Source organism: Balaenoptera borealis (genome assembly GCF_965194805.1).
Source record: "Balaenoptera borealis genome assembly, contig: HAP1_SCAFFOLD_1709, whole genome shotgun sequence".
NCBI classification, from domain to species: domain Eukaryota; kingdom Metazoa; phylum Chordata; class Mammalia; order Artiodactyla; family Balaenopteridae; genus Balaenoptera; species Balaenoptera borealis.
In genome coordinates this window covers 34,431-52,743 of record NW_028122533.1, presented here as the reverse complement: position 1 = coordinate 52,743, position 18,313 = coordinate 34,431, and the positions used below count along the sequence as shown (strand labels likewise).

The window sequence follows — 18,313 nt, the reverse complement described above, 5'->3', positions numbered from 1 at the left end:
ATTTAAATTTAAATTTGTTATCCCCATAACATAAACACGTGGGTAATAATGTCAAAAGTGGTTTCTTTTTAAGCTTATAAATACCACAGAACCTGGAAAAAAGCTCTCTTCAAGGCCTTGTCTTATATGTGAGACCATATATTGATGACCAAACTCTCTGTGCACAAGATAAATATAGACCAGTGTTATATCAAATTTTGGGTTTTTGCCAAGTTTATAGAATATTTTAATATTCTTTACTGGGAAACTTTTTTAAGAAAAGTACTTTTAACAAACAAGATCATCAGAAAGCAAGGGAAGTATTCAATGGAATTGAAAGTTTCATTTAATATTTTAAAATCAGAGTTATCATTAAATAAATCCACAAGGGCTTTTTGTTGCTACATCTTAATATTTTATATACCCTATTTTTAAAATTCTTAGGGAAATTTATGTTTATGAAGTAAATTTTACTTGTGCAGATTATAAACCTCATGTAGTCTTAGACAAATTTTCAACATTCTGGTTTATGGGTGACCATAACAGAAAAATGTTCACTTACCTATAGTAATTTGAATTTACAACCAAAGCTAAGCTGGTATTTATCTTGGACTGATGGAAAAATTAGGCTTTAGTTTTGTAGACCAATAAGTCAGAAAGTGTGCCTGGTTGCCTTTTTGTTCCCGTCTCTCCTCTTCGTTGAACTTTTGTGAAACTTCCTTTCCTCACCACGACCAGAACCATTGTTGACTTTTCTCTCTGCTGAAGGAGAAAAATAACTCCCTTAGTCCACGCAGCAAAGTTTAAAACAAGGGAATTTCTCCCTCCTTCCCCTTTGTGTAGGCTGGTTAGTAGACCTCTGTGTTTCATAGCATTGTCATGAATATTCAGAGGGCTCTCTGTAAATGGTTTTCCTCCTGTCTCCGTTGTGTATCATTTCTTTTTTCTCTTTATTTGATTCGTGCTTCTGAGTGGACCCCTACCACCAAGTTCACCAAGACTTCCATACGTACACAACCCTTTCATCTCGGTCACATTATGACACCTGAAGAGTTTACATGGAGTCTTTTCTACTTTATCTGCTTTTTAAATCCTTTTCCTAACATCTTTTTATATTTTTTTCCCAGTGCTACTGGTCTAAAATCTAATGGTCATTTCTTTCCAAAGATTAAATTCATTTTTCTTTGCTGTAAATTTCATGTGAAGTAAGTTAAGAATTAAGAGTTGGATAGCATCACTCTTATGTACAGTTCTTAAAATAAGTTATAAGTAATTAATTATAAAAATTGGTTTCTTGTGGCTTGCTGTATTCAGTCCACCACAATGTGGATTTTGCATGCCAAAAGTAGAAAGATATTAATTTGGCCATGCAATAAATGTATCTTACGTAATGACAGCTAACTTTATATTGGATTAAACGTGTGTATTTAAGTTACTGTATTAAAATTACCAAAATCGATAAACAATTTATATCTTAATTAACTAGTATTCTATTTTATTGTAGTTTGCACTAGTCTTTTATTTCATTGTATTACATTTACTTGAACTACACCAATAAATTTATCAACATTATTCTGTAATTCATCACACATTTTCATACCTAATATAATTTAAGTCATTCCATGTGTTTTTGTTTGATGTGCTCTAATTCATTCCAGTCAGTCCAAATGTACTGTCTTCCATAGGTTATCCTTCCCTTCAAGTGGAACTGGAAACTCCCACAGGGTTGCACTACACACCACCCACCCCTTTCCAGCAAGATGATTATTTTAGTGATCTCTCTAGCATAGAATCTCCCCTTAGAACCCCCAGTAGACTGAGTGATGGGGTAGTGCCTTCCCAGGGGAATGTAGAGCATTCAGCAGATGGACCTCCAGTCGTAACTGCAGAAGACACGTCCTTGGAAGAGAGCAGACTTGAAGACTCAATGCCTTTGACAGAAATACCTGAAGCAGTGGATGTACATGAGAGCCAGTTGGAGAATGTATGTCTGAGTGAGTATCCTCAATACCTCGGAAGGATGGCTGGGGTCCCAAAAGATGTTAAACCAGCAGAGCCATTGGAACAGACTAGAAAAGTAGGAGTGAGCTCTGAGCAGCAAGAGAAAGGAAAATCTGGTCCTGATGAGGAGATGACGGAAGAAAAACTCAAATCTCTATTTGAGGATATTCAACTTGAAGAAGGAGTAGAGTCTGAGGCGATGACAGAAGAAAAAGTACAGGCTGTTCTTAAACGTGTTCAGCAAGCAGAACTGGAAATGTCTTCAATTACAGGTTGGCAGAATGAGACATCAAGTGGAAACCTAGAGTCCCCTGCTCAAGCTCGAAGAATAACTGGTGGGTTACTAGATCGACTGGATGACAGGTATGGCTCTGGGTCAGAAAAGGAAAGTGAAATGCAGGTTACATGTTAATAGTTTGTTTTCTTTATTTATTTTTTGGCTGCGCCATGCAGCTTGTGGGATCTTAGTTCCCTGGCCAGGGATCGAACCTGGACCCTTGGCAGTGAAAGCATGGAGTCCTAACCACTGGACCGCCAGGGAATTCCAGTAGTTTGTTTTAAATATATGCTTTTTAGCAATTACTGTTTTTCTAAATTACCATTCCAATTTCAGGATAATACATGCTTTAAAGGTTGGTTCATTCTGCTAATCTGGAGAGGGAAAGTTACATTGAACTCAAATATAATTCTTAAAACTACTGATAATTAGCTGAAGTAAAATGCAAAAAGTTATACACATGCTAAAGATTAACACATTTTCTTTACTTTAGAAGGCTACTCTTTTCTACTTTACCTGTTGTATTATTCTTTTCACATAGCCAGAAATTAATGCTCATTTAAAATAATGTAATAAATAGAATTCTAAGTCTTTTAGAAATATAAGCATTTCTATTGTTTCCTGACTTCAAACATAAATGTGCTTATTATACAAAATTTTAAAATACAGATTTAAAAAATCAATACAATGCCATCATCTAGCAATAACCACCACTAAAATTTTGGTGAATTTCTTTTACATAGGTGTTTTTAAATGTCTTGTCACAGAAAAATGCAGAGAAGCAAATAAGTCATCTATCCTTATCATACTAAGAAAAACAACTAACACTTTATATAGCCTTCCTTTTTTCTACATGAATATTTTATATAATTTGCAATATGGCATATGTAATTCTTTACCCCCAAATAATATGGGCATGATAGAAATTTGTTTATAACCAAAATAATTCCCTAATCATGAATCTGGTTCTTTTTACAGTGATCTTCCTCTAGAAGGGTAAGAGCTAGTATCCTTCAGACACTGGTTCAAACCCCACCACCATTAGGTTTGCACTTTTCGACTTTAGATTAATTTCTAAGCTCTAAGAACGCCACTGTAATTGGCTTTAAAAATAAGACTACTACTACTTTCCTCATACAGGTTTATAGATTGAAAAAGAAAGCCTGTAGCATGCCTACCCAATGACTGGTACAAATAGTCTCTCAGTGATAGTTGGCATTATTTTATTTATGCACACATAAAATATATTTTACTTCAGTGGTAACTAGTGATAAACCTCAGTTCTTTTCATACAACTTACTTATTTTATAACCATGTTTAATATTTTCATATTGCTGATAAGCTTCTTGCTCAATGAAAATTCCCAAAGAGGGAGGGACAACATTTGCAAAGAGGAGTTCACAAAACTCCTTTTGAAGAATGGGAGCATCAATGAATTCTATGTTCAGCCTACAGAATAGAGTATGGAGACAAGAAATAGTACTAATTTTGATGTCTAGGTTCAGACATAATCACATAATTTATAGTTGCATAACAGGAAATTAGATATAGCTAGGAGTTATAGTTATCGTACAGGGTCTTCACAGTATGCTGGGACTGTCCTTAAACATCCAGAATAGGATGTGCTATTAATATTTTTTGATAAAGGTGTTTAATCAGAATTTGATTTATAAGAATACGCACATACATATACATAATATGTATATTGTACATAGAAAACATTGCACTAGTTTTATTGCCTTCGGAATTCTACAGGTAATAAGCAAAGGTGCTAATAAAAACAATATACAAACTATAAAGTAAAAGTCTATATTGAAACTAGTAAAAATTAGAAACCAATTTAAAAGAAAGTAATGGAAGAGAAAGATTATTAAGAGTCAAAAGGAAAACAGTCCTCACAGGTAGTAGAAGCAGCAGGTGAGCACCCACACCCTTATCACCAGAGAGAGTCCGCAGAGGTCAGGACTGGAGAAAGATGAGAACCCAAGTAAGGGTCTCACGGTTCTTCCACGGTTGGAAACGCATGACGGTAGGATTCACAATTGGAAACACATACAAAGACTGGAACGTAGGGGTTCTTGAGGATGCCAGAGCTCTCGTCACAGGAATTCATTTTGTTCTCTGTCGTCAGTTTTTTCACTGGCGATAGAAAAGCATTTTGAGATCTCCTCCTCTTTTAGATTGGTGGGTCTGGAACTCTGGGTATGTCCGTGAACCTCTCAGGATTACTTTTTAAAAGGTACAGAATCCAAGGAGCTGTATAAGTACAATTAAACAAAACAAAACAAGAGCAGGGACAGCATAGCCAGCCAGCTGGTTTGGGAGCTGGAGTGGAGAGCATGCTTGGAGCCTGTGTATCGTGTCCTCACCCCACACCCGCACCCACACCCGCCCCCGCCCCCGCACCCGCACCCACACCCACACCCGCACCCACACCCACACCCACACCCGCACCCGTAACAGGCCCTCACAGTTTGACATCTGATGACCAGATTTTGCATGCTTTTCTACTGTATGTCTTTAAAAGTAGTTAAAAACACGGCTGTTGAAAATGTAGAGCTTCTGAAGCCCATTTGCAGCCATATGTTACCATTCTAAATTTCCACATCTTCTCTATTGCAGCCCTGACCAGTGTAGAGATTCCATTGCCTCGTATCTCAAAGGGGAACCTGGAAAATTTGAAGCAAATGGAAGCCATGCAGAAGTCACTCCAGAAGCAAAGACAAAATCTTACTTTTCAGAATCCCAAAATGATATAGGGAAACAGAGTGCAAAGGAAACTCTGAAGCCAAAAATACAAGGTTCTGGTCGTGTTGATGAACCAGCGTCATCACTAGCGGCATATCAGAAAGCTCTAGAAGAAACCAGCAAGTTTGTCATAGAAGAGCCTAAACCCTGTGTGCCTGTCAGTATGAAAAAGATGAGTAGGACTGCTCCTGCAGATGGCAAGCCAAGGCTTAACCTCCATGAAGAAGAAGGATCCAATGGGTCTGAGCAAAAGGTACGTCACCTAGTTTTCCACCGTGCTGTCATTTAAGCTGAAAGTACTGACGCTTCAATTCTTTTGATAATCTTGTAGCACTGGGCCCAGTGTTCATTACTACTTCCAAATTATCAATGTGTGATTGAAAATTGTAATACTAATAATGGGGGTAAAGAAAGTAATGAGTAAAATATATGCTATTTGTCATCCCTTCTTTCATTGGGTAGAAAAAAGGAATAAACATCTTCTTAGCCGTTTTTCAGGAGGGAAAAGAATACAGGGATGTTAAGTAAGTAGCTTAAGGTCCAGTTTTAATTTTGTCTGGGATTTAGGTTTCCTCACTCCCAACCTAGTCTTCTTTCTTGAGGATGGAGGATAATTATCCTGACCCTTTCTGGTTCTTTTGCACAATTTAAAGAGTCGCTAGCATTGACCCACCTAAGAGTTCTATCCTATAAGGTCTGTTGCCTGAAAGGGTGTTTTAAAAATTGAAGAAACACAGTTCCCAAGCCTAAAATGAGGTGGGTATACTACTGTTGGTTGACGGCATTTAGAAATGCAACATTAAAAGTATCATTTTAATTATTTTTATATCTAAGTTGATAATTATCTTAATATTTGTTTTTAATAATTAAAAAAACCTTACTGTCATATAATTATTTGCTTGCTTTTTGTACTTATATGTTTTTGTGCTACCATCTAATAGATTTCATTATTCTTTGAGGGTAAACATTTTTAGATATTAAAAAATTTTTAATTGAAATTATGATTCATAGATGGATATAAGAAAATTAAGATCAGTTCTGTTTCCTATATTTTTGACTGCTTTTTGCTCTCTCAATTTTTGTGTCTTTTCATGAACTATGCAGTAGAAATAGACTGAGAGTTATACATCTTTGGAATAGTAGTACTTGAAGTTTTCCCTAAAACATCTAGTTTACTTAAGATCTTCTACAGTGTTTTGGGTAGAAAAAAAAAAGAAACAAATCTTTTGTAAAATAATGAGCCCGTGATTAATTTGAGGTTTAGAAAAATTTAGTAAACTCCTAATCACTCAGGAGCTAATTATCAGCTTATTAACTAATCATATTCTTTCCTTTTCCCTCCTGCAGGCTATTTTTTTGATCACTTTACTGCTTGTTAGGAGGGAAAGTGAGAGGAAATAAAATTCTCAGGACTTTCTTTCATTTCCTTCCTGACAAGTGTTGTTTTGAGTATTGCTTTCTGCCTTTTAGTTAACTCTTAGCATGTTTAAGCAATATGACTTTGGATGGAATGTTCCCTTTTAAAATGAACCTGCAAAATCTAGGAGCAGTAACACAGTGATGTTTTAACTATGAAAATGTATTGTGCAAAAACCTATTAAAAATCGATAGGGAAGTTCTGAAATATGTAAGTAAGCATTTCGACGGTATACATGTGCCTACATATTGCCCATTGGGGAACCATGGAGAAGGCATAAAGAGGATTTGAAAAAGAAAGTCTTAACCCCGAATGGAAATGCAGCTGAATTCATCAGTAATGGAAAATACTTACTGTTAGAAAATGGTTTCGAGATTTCTTATAAATGAGTTTGTGCCTCTAGCATTGGTCACTGGTCCTACTCCAATGCATAAAGGCTTCAGGAGCATAGCAATTCATAGTGAAGTTAAAGCTTCTGGAACATAAGAGTCTGACCTCACAAGAAATTCGAAGATGTCCAGGATGTATTTTTTGTGGCTAGACCATAGTACAATAGTAATCAACTAGGTCGTCGGATGTATGATCTCAGAAAACAGCCCCCTTTTTGTCCCCTGAAAAATCAGGTCAAAAGTCCGGGTGCGGCTCTTAAACGGATGACTGCCTGCTGTTACAAGGTAAAAATCCTGCTGCTTTCCACCTCTTTACATGCAGCAACCCATGGCAAGGAGTACTGAGAAAATTCCATTTGGTCTCCTAGTTACCCTCTGTGCCACTGCATAGAGAATTCTCTAAAAGGAATTCTGATCAAGATTCTACTACCATCTTCTCTCTACCCTTCACCTTAAGACTGGCAGAGACTCCATGGAGAAAATGGAAACAAACATTAGCCAAATGGCCACTTTTTCTTTATGTGAGGGGCTGGTCTCAGATGATTCTTGATAGGATTATAATTGACATCTAGGTTTGCTGTTAGTGTTTGCATTAACATATGTTCTTCTGCTTTTATATGTTTCAAGTGAAAAACCTTTCCCCAGTCTAAGATTCTGGGTATGGATAATTCAGATTGAATTTTCTCTTCTGCCTCATCTAATCTATTAATTGCTAAATGCTGATTAGTAATTCTTTTGCAATATGAATTCGTCTTACCTTTTTCTGCTTTTCTGAGCCATCGTAGGGCCTCCTTTCACAATATTTAGGTCATTCTAAGTGTCCTGAATTTATGGTCCTTTCCTAAAAAAATTTTAAAGTAATGGGGAATTTAGTAGCCAGTATCTTTGCAAGGAGTGAGAAACTTGAAAACTATTTCCTTTTGATACCATATTATTCAGTAGGGTATTTTGTTCAGATGAAATTTCCTACAAAGTTAAGGTTGATATTACTATAACATTTAAAAATATTTGGTAAGTTTACCTTTGGTGAAAAATGGCCTACTTTATTTGACTAACATTTCATTAATAATTTTTGCTAACACTTATACCTCCTGTAACAATTTTACTTATTATTTTCCTATTTTTACCAATTCTGCCATTGATCTTTCCAATGGATATTAACTACAATTTCTATCTCTGGGACTGTCAGATTTGGGGTAACTAGTACACTTAGAAAATAAAATACTAGAATTGTTTTCAGAACTCCACCACTAAAATTTAGAAATAAAATTATTCAGTGTATACTCTTGACCATGATATTTAAGTAGAAGCTGAAGATAATTTTCCCTTTGACTTATGAACTGTTTATCACTTGGTAGTTTTTCCTTATTCCTATCCTATTGCCTAAAAAGTAATATTTTGTGTAATTACTGTATTCTTATCTGTACTATATTCTTGTCTGTGCAATGTTGTTTCTATTCTAATTTCATATTAGTTCTTTAAAATAAGACCTCAGGCTTTCAAATATTTTTACATTCCTTCATTCATTTGAATAAACTCCTACTGAGTTCCAATTATGTATTAGATATGAATTATGCTGATAAAAATCTCCTGGCAAATTATGCTGATATAAATTGTACACTTTTCGTAAAGTTCAAAATAGCTTTTGATAAAGTTGTCAAATCTGACCAAAATATCATAAAAATCAGAAATACTATGCCTCTTTCTGTAGATCAAGTGAAAGATGGCCTTTAACTGTAAGGTTATACATTCATGTCAAATGTATAATATTTATTTTTAAACTAGCTTTAAATCTATATTATTTCCCCAAACTAATAATTAGTAGCATGTATGTAGTTTCTGATGCCAAAGTCTCCATCATTGTTATTTTTAATAATTTACAATTTTATTATCTTGATCTTTACCTGCATATATATACATATGCATTTACATATGCATTGCATTTATATATACACATAAGTATATATATGCATATACATATGCAGGTAAAGATCAAGGTAATTAAATATATATATTATTTATGTATACTTTATATATATTTATATACACATATATACATACACATACAGAGTAATCTCATTTAGAATTCTGCTCAAAACTTTCTTCCACTTAAATTTTTTTTAAGATTTCTGCAAATATACATCATGATTTTACTTAAGTGCGGGGAACCAGCAAGTAAAAAATTCTTTCTTGATTTCCCGTCTCAGAATGTCTTTTATTTTAAATGTGATGGCAAAATTCTACTAAAAATGCATTTACTCAGGACTTGAAAGGCAGTGACAGTGATTCAAGCTCAGAGGAAGAACGGAGAGTCACTACCCGAGTTATTCGCCGGCGTTTGATTATAAAGGTATCCCGAAGCCGGATCAGTATGGGGCAATGCTGTATTATTAGAACTTTTCTTGTGGTTTGGAAAATTCAGCATGCTTGGTAACTAAATGGCTCTGTATGTTTCTTTGCATATTTGAAAACTTATAAAAACAACCACCGAAAGGAAAGACTCACGTTGCATGGTAGTGAGTATTCTGTCTAGGCTTGTGTTTGACATGTGGCAGTTGTAATTTTATCCGAGAATTCTTGGCATTTGTATACTGCTTTCCTTGGAAAAGTATTCTATGTGTGAACAAAGATTCTACCTTGGTGAGAGAATAGTTCATATCAAATGAAATGTTCAACTGAAACCCCAGAGGCTGTAATGAAGGATAAGGTAAGATAAAGACGAAAGAGAATGAAAGAATTAAAAGGCTCCCTTCTCAGTCTTAACAGTTTTTAAGTGAAAACAAGTTCTTCATTATCAATCAATGACTAAGGATTCAGTGTTATAGCCTGGCATGGATGTATATGACATAATGCAAACCAAGCAAAAACTTCTGAAATAGGTTTTTAACTTGACTGACATACAAAACATCAGGCTGTTTTTTTTTTTTAAGGCTGTATTTTTAAGTAGAGGAAGCAACTCTTACTGGAAGTGAAAAATGTAATTCTACCCTGTTACAGCACAATTGAATACTATGAATAAATCTTGATTTCCCCCACGAAGGCCTTTTGAAGCACCGACCTTATGTATGGGAGGTCCTACAGACTGCTTCTCGCTGTCTGCTGCTTGTCTTCATTACTCTGCCTTTAGAGAGATCTTTCTTGATGTTAGAATAATTGAGTGCAGAGAACTAAGAAGCCATTTTCAATACACAGTCCTTTGAATGTGGTCCAAATAACTTGAGGCTCCTTGGTTGGCAGTTCTGAAGAGAAAGAAAGGAAAGGAAATATCTATTGAAAACCATTTATCAAACTTATCACCCATTTCCAAAGTGTCAGGACACCAAACCAGAGATGTAGGGAAGTTGGCTTAGGTATCCAAAACTTCTTAATCCTGCTGCTTGTACTTTTCTTGTAGATCAGATTTTCATCTTCATCTGAAGAGAAGAAAATCTGCCAAATCTGCTCTAGTATAGTTTTTCTAAGACTCTGGAAACATTAGAGAAGAAAATAAGTCCTTGTCTAAATCCTAAATTATCCACAAATCAACCTTAAGCTCAATAGGGGCCGTGAAAAAAAGTATGAATCACTTTGAAAATTCCACATGGGCAATCCAAATTACTTACTGGTATCTAGCATTTTTGCAAGCATTTGGCCTGCTACTTATGAAGTCCTCATAATCAGTCACCTCCCACACATTTGCTGGGATTAGGGGGAAGAAATCCTTAATTTGGTTTTTCTGAACATGTTAAAGCCATACTCTGTTCAGGCTTTGCTAGTCCCATGATTAAAATATTACTTCTTGAAGACACTAAAGTGAAACATCTAGAAAAAGCATACCAGACATACTGTCTTGTAACTTGCTCTTTATGCTTAACATATGACATACTCATGTTGCATCAAATTCACCTCATTTCTTTATAATAGCTGCCCAGTATAGAAGTTGACTCCTCTACATATGACAGAAGAAAATAAACATAATCCTGCATAGACAGTGGGAGAAAGCATAGAGAAGTTTTACTCTGGGGAACACTAAAACAAAACGATAGAAACATCAACCCCCTCCCTAAGTCAGTGAGGGTTATTTCTTTTGGTCTCCTAGAATTCTACAACATGCATTAGCAAGTTAGCTTTTAAGTAATTTTGTTAGAAAGAGTTATTTATATATTTAAGCTTAACATATAATTATATATATTAACATTTTTATTAAGAGCTTAAGTTTAAAAGACTGAAATACACTGATGTTACAGGCTTCATAAAACAGAGGAGACTGTGTTCTCTTCAAATCTTCACTTCTTGAAGTCAGTGTGATTTTAGGGAGGTTGAGTGGAATCATCAGAGAATGGGTTTTATAAGTGGGGAGGGCATTGTATAAACAATGGAATCACTTAAACAAGCTTTGAGAAATGTCTTTCATACGTGACAGAGAAACCAAAAGCTAAAGGCTAGCTATAATTATAACTGGAAGCTATAGGTGTAAGAAAAAATCTTTGTAAATTACATACATAGAAATCTTTCTGATTAATATTTTTCTGTTCAGATTTTGGGGGCAGTTGAAAAAGATCACACTTCTGTTGCCTTTTCTCTTTATTCCATATGTTGGTACCTTTTTAATGTAAAAGAGCTTGAGACTGCAGTACTACACGGTAAATGTGACATGGGATCCATCTCTGTCAAAACACATAAAATGAGAATGTTAGGACCGAAAGGAGTCATTGAGACTAAAATTACTTCTCTTCCTAGATGACAAAAACCAAGGATCGGAGATGAATTGATTTACCCAAAACCACACAGCTGGGCGGGAACAGTTCTGAGACCAGAAGCTAACCCCTGGTCCTCTAGAGAAGTGCCTTCTACCTGCGTTTTCCACAATACTGTATTCCTTCTCGTCCAGAACAAATTAAAAAGGAATAACTTTTCCTAGACTAAATTAGGCACTTGGCCATTTAGACTTTTCCGGTGGCACACAGAAGAAGGCAGCATTGAGCTATCTTTCCTGGAAACGATTTGATGGGGCCAGAATGCTAGGAATTTGACCTACTTCATGGAGGCTGTTCAACCTTGGACTGAACCAGCCATAGTAATTCCCCTAGCACTTAGAATCCTAGAGCAGAAAACTATTTGGTGGTTGTTCCATCCTTCCCAGAGCTAGCTTTGGCCAGGAAGTGTCAATGAAAGCAGTAGATCTATTCAGGATTCCATGATCACAAGTCTAGGCAAATCTGTGTTCTTAGCCATTCAGTTAGTATAATAAATGGAGTGAAAGTAGAATTTTATGATTTTTCTCTTTAATTTCACATGTGGATTCATTCTTTTTTATGTTTTTATATTTTTACATTTAATATTTTCAAGTCCTTAAGAAATGAGTCAAGTTAACAAACTCTCCCATTTGTTTTGGGATTTTTAAATTTTATAAGCATATTCATTTATTTCTGTATAGTATGATAATATCACAGTGGTTTCAAATGCTTGGAAGCAGTTTAAATTGACCAGTCCCTACGAGCTTGTTTACATTATTTGCTTAGCAAATGCAGTGATTACAAAGGTAAAAACTTTAAACCAACTCAAACCATTGTGAAGTTTGATTAGATTCAAATAACTGCATTTTTACTATATAGTTCAACTATATTTTTATTTCTACTTTTGAGTTTTACTGACTTTCAAAATAAGGGTTTACATGTATGTTTCCCCCCATCAAACAACTCAAAAGTACAAAAAGTTCAATCTATCCATCCCACTTCCCATTGTTCACAAGCTTCAGATAACCATTGTTCTGGAACAATGGAACAAGGTAACCATTGTTCACAAGCTTCAGATCATTTTATATACATATACCAATATGTATGTGTATATAGAATATACATGTGCTATATACATATACACATACATCCCCAGCAAGTGGGTTTCTCAGAATACATATTGCTTAGTAATTTGCTAAGTTTACCTATATAGTTTCTCTCATCTCATTTTTTTGAAAGTTCAAGTTTTAATGTTGTGTACATCGAAGCAAACTGGTACATTTCATGTTGTTATTTTTTCATTTTATTCAAGAAGGAAAGAGGAATAAAAATTATAAAATGCAATGTTTCCAGCAGGGGTCCAAAGGAAAGTACAGTAGTCTTCACAAAGGTGGCCACCAGGAATGATACTGTGACACCATATGTGCTGTAATTTTCCTTTGAAATAGGAAAGAAAAAAAGTGCGGTAGGTGTTGCCAAAAATAATGCCATCACCAAAACTAGCGGGGAAATTTTATTTACTTAAAAGTACAAAGGTTTTCAAGAACCTTAGAAACTAATTAGAGATTATTTTCTCTCATTAAAGAGAGGCCCTAAAGACCTCTCCTTGGTAACACCTGATCTCCAATGTACCTGACAGAATTAAAGATGGATGAAATTTTTTTTTAATGTATTTTGTGACTCCTTACTAACTTTCCTATCTATCCAGTCAACTACTATCTAATCCACTCCCTCAGTTTAGTGAGCTTCTACATAATCATATATCTTATTTCGACCTTATGTAAAGCACTAGTTGACTACAGTTAGTGCCCATTTAAGACTAAGAGAAGTATCTTCACCTTTAATTATACATAAGCAGTATGAATTTTCAGTAGGAAAGAATGAAAATGCCCACATACCACAGCAGATCTCAACAACCTATATGGCTTGTTATTTATAACTAGGGCTTTGCTTTTTTTCTAAGGCTATTAATATAAATCAATGTACTTAAATGTATTTGCTATGCTTATAAATATACCTACTTCACATTTCAGAGACTGTCTGCAAATTAATTGGCATCTTTCCCCACCAAAGGGTCAATTTATAACATACGTAATAGTATGCTATTTTAATGGATTTTCCTGGGATCCTGGAATTGTCTTAACACTCAAAGAGCTAGACATGTGCAAGAGTTAGTTCAAACGTATCTCACTTATACATGTTTAAACTATAGTGAAACTTTTCATGACCCTTTTTTTTTTTTTGGCTTTTCTGCCGTCTTTAAGCCTTTACTTGTAAAATAAAATGAAATTTTTTTTTCCAGATATATGAAATCAACCATAGGAAACATAAATAACACTCCCATAAGAACTTGTTGCAGATTTTAGTGCATTCAGGCAGGAGACCTCTACATTTTTCCAATTTCCTTCCCTTGCTTAACTGTGCTGATTGAAACTAATCATAAGCAAGGTTCAAGGTGAACCTTGAAGCAAGCATGAGCAGCACGAAACATCGTGTTTTATTTTCATCTCACCTGTATACCACAGTGAGGTAAAATGAGTCAAATATCCCACCCATGACCTATGAGCCCACAATCTCTAAGAATACAAAGTCACTTTGTAGAAAGAAAAAAGAATAAAAACAGAATTTTGTTAGCAACACAAGGTAGTGTTTCGGTCTCTACTCTGTTATTAAACCACAACCAGTGACTAAACCAGTTATTAAACCACTGTTTAATAACCACTGTTTAATAACCACTGTTATTAAACCAGTTGTTAAACCACAACTGCCTTTCTACTGGTGGTGACATAAAACAATCATAGAATTTTCTCACCATTGGCTGGCACTGACAAAATTAACAGAGCTACTACCTTTCCCATGACAACACTGAAAGGGTTAGAATCCTGGCTCTCCCAGAAATGCAGCTGTCTTCTTTGTGATCTGCCATTTTTCCTAAAAAACCTACAGGTGTACAATAACTACAGTACACAGTACTGTAGCACTGTACAGGTCACCTCTTCAACAAAAGAAGTATGACTAACAAGTCAGTAGGTCTCTAGAATGGGTCTGCACTTAAGATGTTTGTCCTTGTTCCCCAAAACTGTAAGTGAGACTGACCTAAAGTTGACACCAGTGAAGAAAGTAATGTGTTACAAATACAGCCCTATGTTTGCTCTCTGAGTGGTTTTTCTTATCATACAATCATAGAGCTAATAGACATTAAGGAGCCATCTAAACCTACTGACCTGCCTATTAGCAGGAAAATATGATGCCACCATGGCAAGTTAAGAATTTATCCCATTTTTTTGTTAACTCACCAGAGGAAGATCCTTGACAGTTTCCCCTTCTAAATCAGATAGCAGTCACTAACTGAAAGGCTGTCGTCTTACATTCCTTTAGTAATTAATCAGTCATCACATAAGACTCATTCACTTGATAATATTCTGAAACTATGTACTTCATCAGACATTAATTATTCTCATTTACAACTTATGAAAGGCTCCGTCTGAAAAAAAGAAATAAGGTTTTCTCTGTACCCTGAACTTTTCTCATAGTATTTGAAAAAATATTGCCTTTAGTAAAGGAATTTTTAAATTTAACAAACTAACAAAGGGTGATTAACACCCCAACTAAGGTGCTACCTCAATTCAAATCAGACAAAAGGAAATCCACCAAAATGAGAGATTTCGTAGGACTAATGAAGAAACATTATTCAAAGTGAAATGATCTAATTAGAGCTCTAATCGTTAGCTAAATCTTTTTTCAACAAATGAAACCTTTTTGTTTGTCTATCTATGTATTAACTGTATTCTGTGATTACATATTTTCAAATTCTTCCTTCTTGGAGTTTGTTGCTAACCATCATTCTTGTACATACTTGAGGTTTAATGCTTTGAATGTCGTTGACTGCTTAATAACCATCCATGGAGTCAGCCTTTTCCCCTTGCCCTGGAATCGCAAGTAGAGTTTATACTTTCTTTTTCTAAAATTCCACAGAGCATGTGTGTGGTGTATGGACTGATGTGGAGATCTATCCATCTAGTATGTTGCTAATCTCTATGCCACATCCTTTAGGGAGAGGAAGCAAAAAACATTCCTGGTGAATCTGTCACAGAAGAACAGTTTACTGATGAAGAAGGCAACCTCATCACCAGAAAAGTAATCATCACTGGGATTTCATGCTTCTCCTGGGGTTTAGATTTTCTACTATTTGCTTGCTGTAGTGTCACCTCTTAAAATAGAAAACAGGAAAATCTCTCCTTTCCACTATTGCTTCCTACAGATCACTCGGAAAATACTAAGACGAATTGTTATCCCACAAGAGAGAAAATACGATGACGTGGTAATGGAGAGGGACTGTCAAAAAGAAAGTAGAGAATAAAAGCTTTGTGAACTCTCTAGAATAGGCTGCTAACAGGCTGGCATCTGCAGTGTGGCAGCTTGAAGCATTTGCTGCTTTTGACATCTTGCGCATTTGATCAGGGTCAAAGAAAAAGATTTTCCTTCCTAACATTCTTTAACAGTATATACTCTGATTATCTTCTGACTTTTCACAGAGATCATTTCATTTATGGAGGTTGGAACATGCCGGTTCGAGCATGGGAGACAAAATTAAAAACCCTCTACCACCACCAAACCCCTCGGCCATGCCCCACCCCTGCCCAGTGCTTTACTGCAGCCCAGTGCCTAATTGGGACCCAGATAGAGAGCACTTGTTTCCAGCAAATGCACAGGGTTTAATTAAAAGTTAGAATGACAAAAAGCTCGTCTCAAAATCCTTACATCTAATCTATACATTTCCTCTTTCCAGTATATTCTACAGGGAAATATGAATTCCCCCATCTTAACCTGAGGAGGATTCTCCTCTCTGGGTTAATAACAGCTCATTTCCAATGTGCCAGTTAAAGAACTAAAGTCGTCACTGAGCAGTGTAACTCAGCAAATGAATCTCTAGCTCCCAGAGAAAACATCTCTGGTTATTTTTCATTTCTTTCCCTTTCTCAGACCTGTACCCTTTTCATTTAAAAAACAGAAACTTCAATAGCCTGTGTTTACATAAGAGAAAAGTAAACTGAAAATTTCTCAGAAGGAGTAAATCAGAAAATTGGAAAGGCTACTGTGTTTTCCATTATAAATAGGGTAAAAGCTGAGTATTTGTGCAACCACTTTGCTCCCAGAGAAGTGTGTCCTTGGTGCTTGGTGAAGACAGGTCTTATTTTATGGAAAAGGGATGCCTGCTTGGTCTGGAGTAAGAGGACAGGTTTGGTAATTCCACAAATTAAAAGAGATAAAGTCTCTCAGCTCAACAGCATTTCCATGGTCTTTAGTTCATGATTAGTGCTTTACTGAGAAATTTCAGTCTCATTACAACAGATTATTTAACATTCTGCTGGCTTAAAAAGGCATAAATTATAACTTACTAATATTTTTATAATTGGGGTTTGAGTGCCTTGAGAGTTTTAGTGATGATTTCTTCTAGCTTCACAGGAGTTAGACAGGCTGTCCAGTTGTTTGATCACTAACCTACTGAATTATTGTGAAGTACAGTAACGTATCCCTTCTGACGGCGCTCCCTCGCTCGCCCTGATGCCGCTGAGCCGTGTGGTTGAGGCAAATAGATTATATTTGGGGACGTGAAGTGACAAAGCACTTGAAACTGTGTTTCGCTTATCCTAATCCAGCCTCAAGGGACCAGAATGGAAACTGCTTTTTAACGAAAACCCTTTCACCATGAAATCTTAACATGTACATTCCTTTTAAAGCAGGGAGAAGGTTATAAGATGAAGACGAAGAAAGAAATCCGTCACGTGGAAAAGAAGAGTCACTCATAAGAGTACATGGTCAGTCAAGGTGGTAAGTGTGCTCTTATCAACAACAGTAAGACGTAACTTCCTGTGAAACTTCTAATTTCACCAAATAAGTGATTCCATGCCCCCGCCACCCCCTTCCTCTCTTTTTCACTGCATTGCAGCTTTGAATATCCAACGAGCAGTTGGTGGTCATTTTCAGGTTCATGTACATGTCCATCTGCACACGAAAACTATGGCCTCTAGCTGACAGTCCATAAACCTTCTCTTCACAAATTAGGAATTTAAATATAAATGAGGGTTTCAGAACCAAATGTAAATAGTGATCGCTGAGTCTCCTCTTAAGAGCAGAGGCTCAGTATGAAGTGCAGTAGCATTATTCACTCTAACAGAAAGACTATTTGGCAACAAACCGTTCATACAAATGTATTTGGAGATTCGCATTGACCAGCTTTTCACCATTTTACCACAACAGCATCTAAGAATATAATTTTGGTTGAAATACAGTGGTTGCCAAGTTTAAACGAAATGAGCAAAATCCCTATATACTACTTCATATATTTTGTATAAACCAAAGCAAATTAAATAGGAGGTTAATGGCACTACTGTGTTTTCTAAGTTAAAATGTTTAGTGAGCTTTGTTTAAGGTTGTCTGAACTTTCCTTCATGGAGAAGGATATTTTCCTTTAACACCGTTTTCTGAACTTTGTGCTGTTTCTTTCTGTGTAGCTACAATTCAAAAGCCCATTTGGGGTGAAAAAGCAGATAGAGCTTTGAAAAGCTCTGTGTAAGTCTGTGAGATAAAGCAGGATGAGTCCTTTAGGGCCGCTCACCGACAGCTCTCCTAGCCCCAAGTAACAAAGAGCAAACAGATCCCAGTTTCCACTTCACTCACCTGCTGTTCCCCAGCTACCAGAATAATCCTGGTACTTGGAGTGCTGCTGTAAGGAACTGAGAAATCACGGAGTCTCACTGCCCCAAATTTTGTATGCAGGGTAACT

The 18,313-nt window shown here is 35.9% G+C and overlaps 1 protein-coding gene across 1 annotated transcript in view; it reads left to right on the top strand.

Annotated features, from left to right (window-relative positions):
* Nucleotides 1–18,313, top strand: part of LOC309622170 (ankyrin-3-like) — a gene marked incomplete at its 5' end in the record, with an annotated part of 67,825 nt that overhangs the window by 36,519 nt on the left and 12,993 nt on the right. Inside the window, 7 exons of the mRNA XM_082409298.1 lie at nucleotides 1,665–2,343; nucleotides 4,880–5,258; nucleotides 7,046–7,096; nucleotides 9,075–9,161; nucleotides 15,580–15,663; nucleotides 15,788–15,847; nucleotides 17,268–17,358. Of these exons, the coding sequence (XP_082265424.1) occupies nucleotides 1,665–2,343; nucleotides 4,880–5,258; nucleotides 7,046–7,096; nucleotides 9,075–9,161; nucleotides 15,580–15,663; nucleotides 15,788–15,847; nucleotides 17,268–17,336 (1,409 nt within the window). The 3' untranslated portion in view covers nucleotides 17,337–17,358. The remainder of the gene's footprint in view (nucleotides 1–1,664; nucleotides 2,344–4,879; nucleotides 5,259–7,045; nucleotides 7,097–9,074; nucleotides 9,162–15,579; nucleotides 15,664–15,787; nucleotides 15,848–17,267; nucleotides 17,359–18,313) is intronic.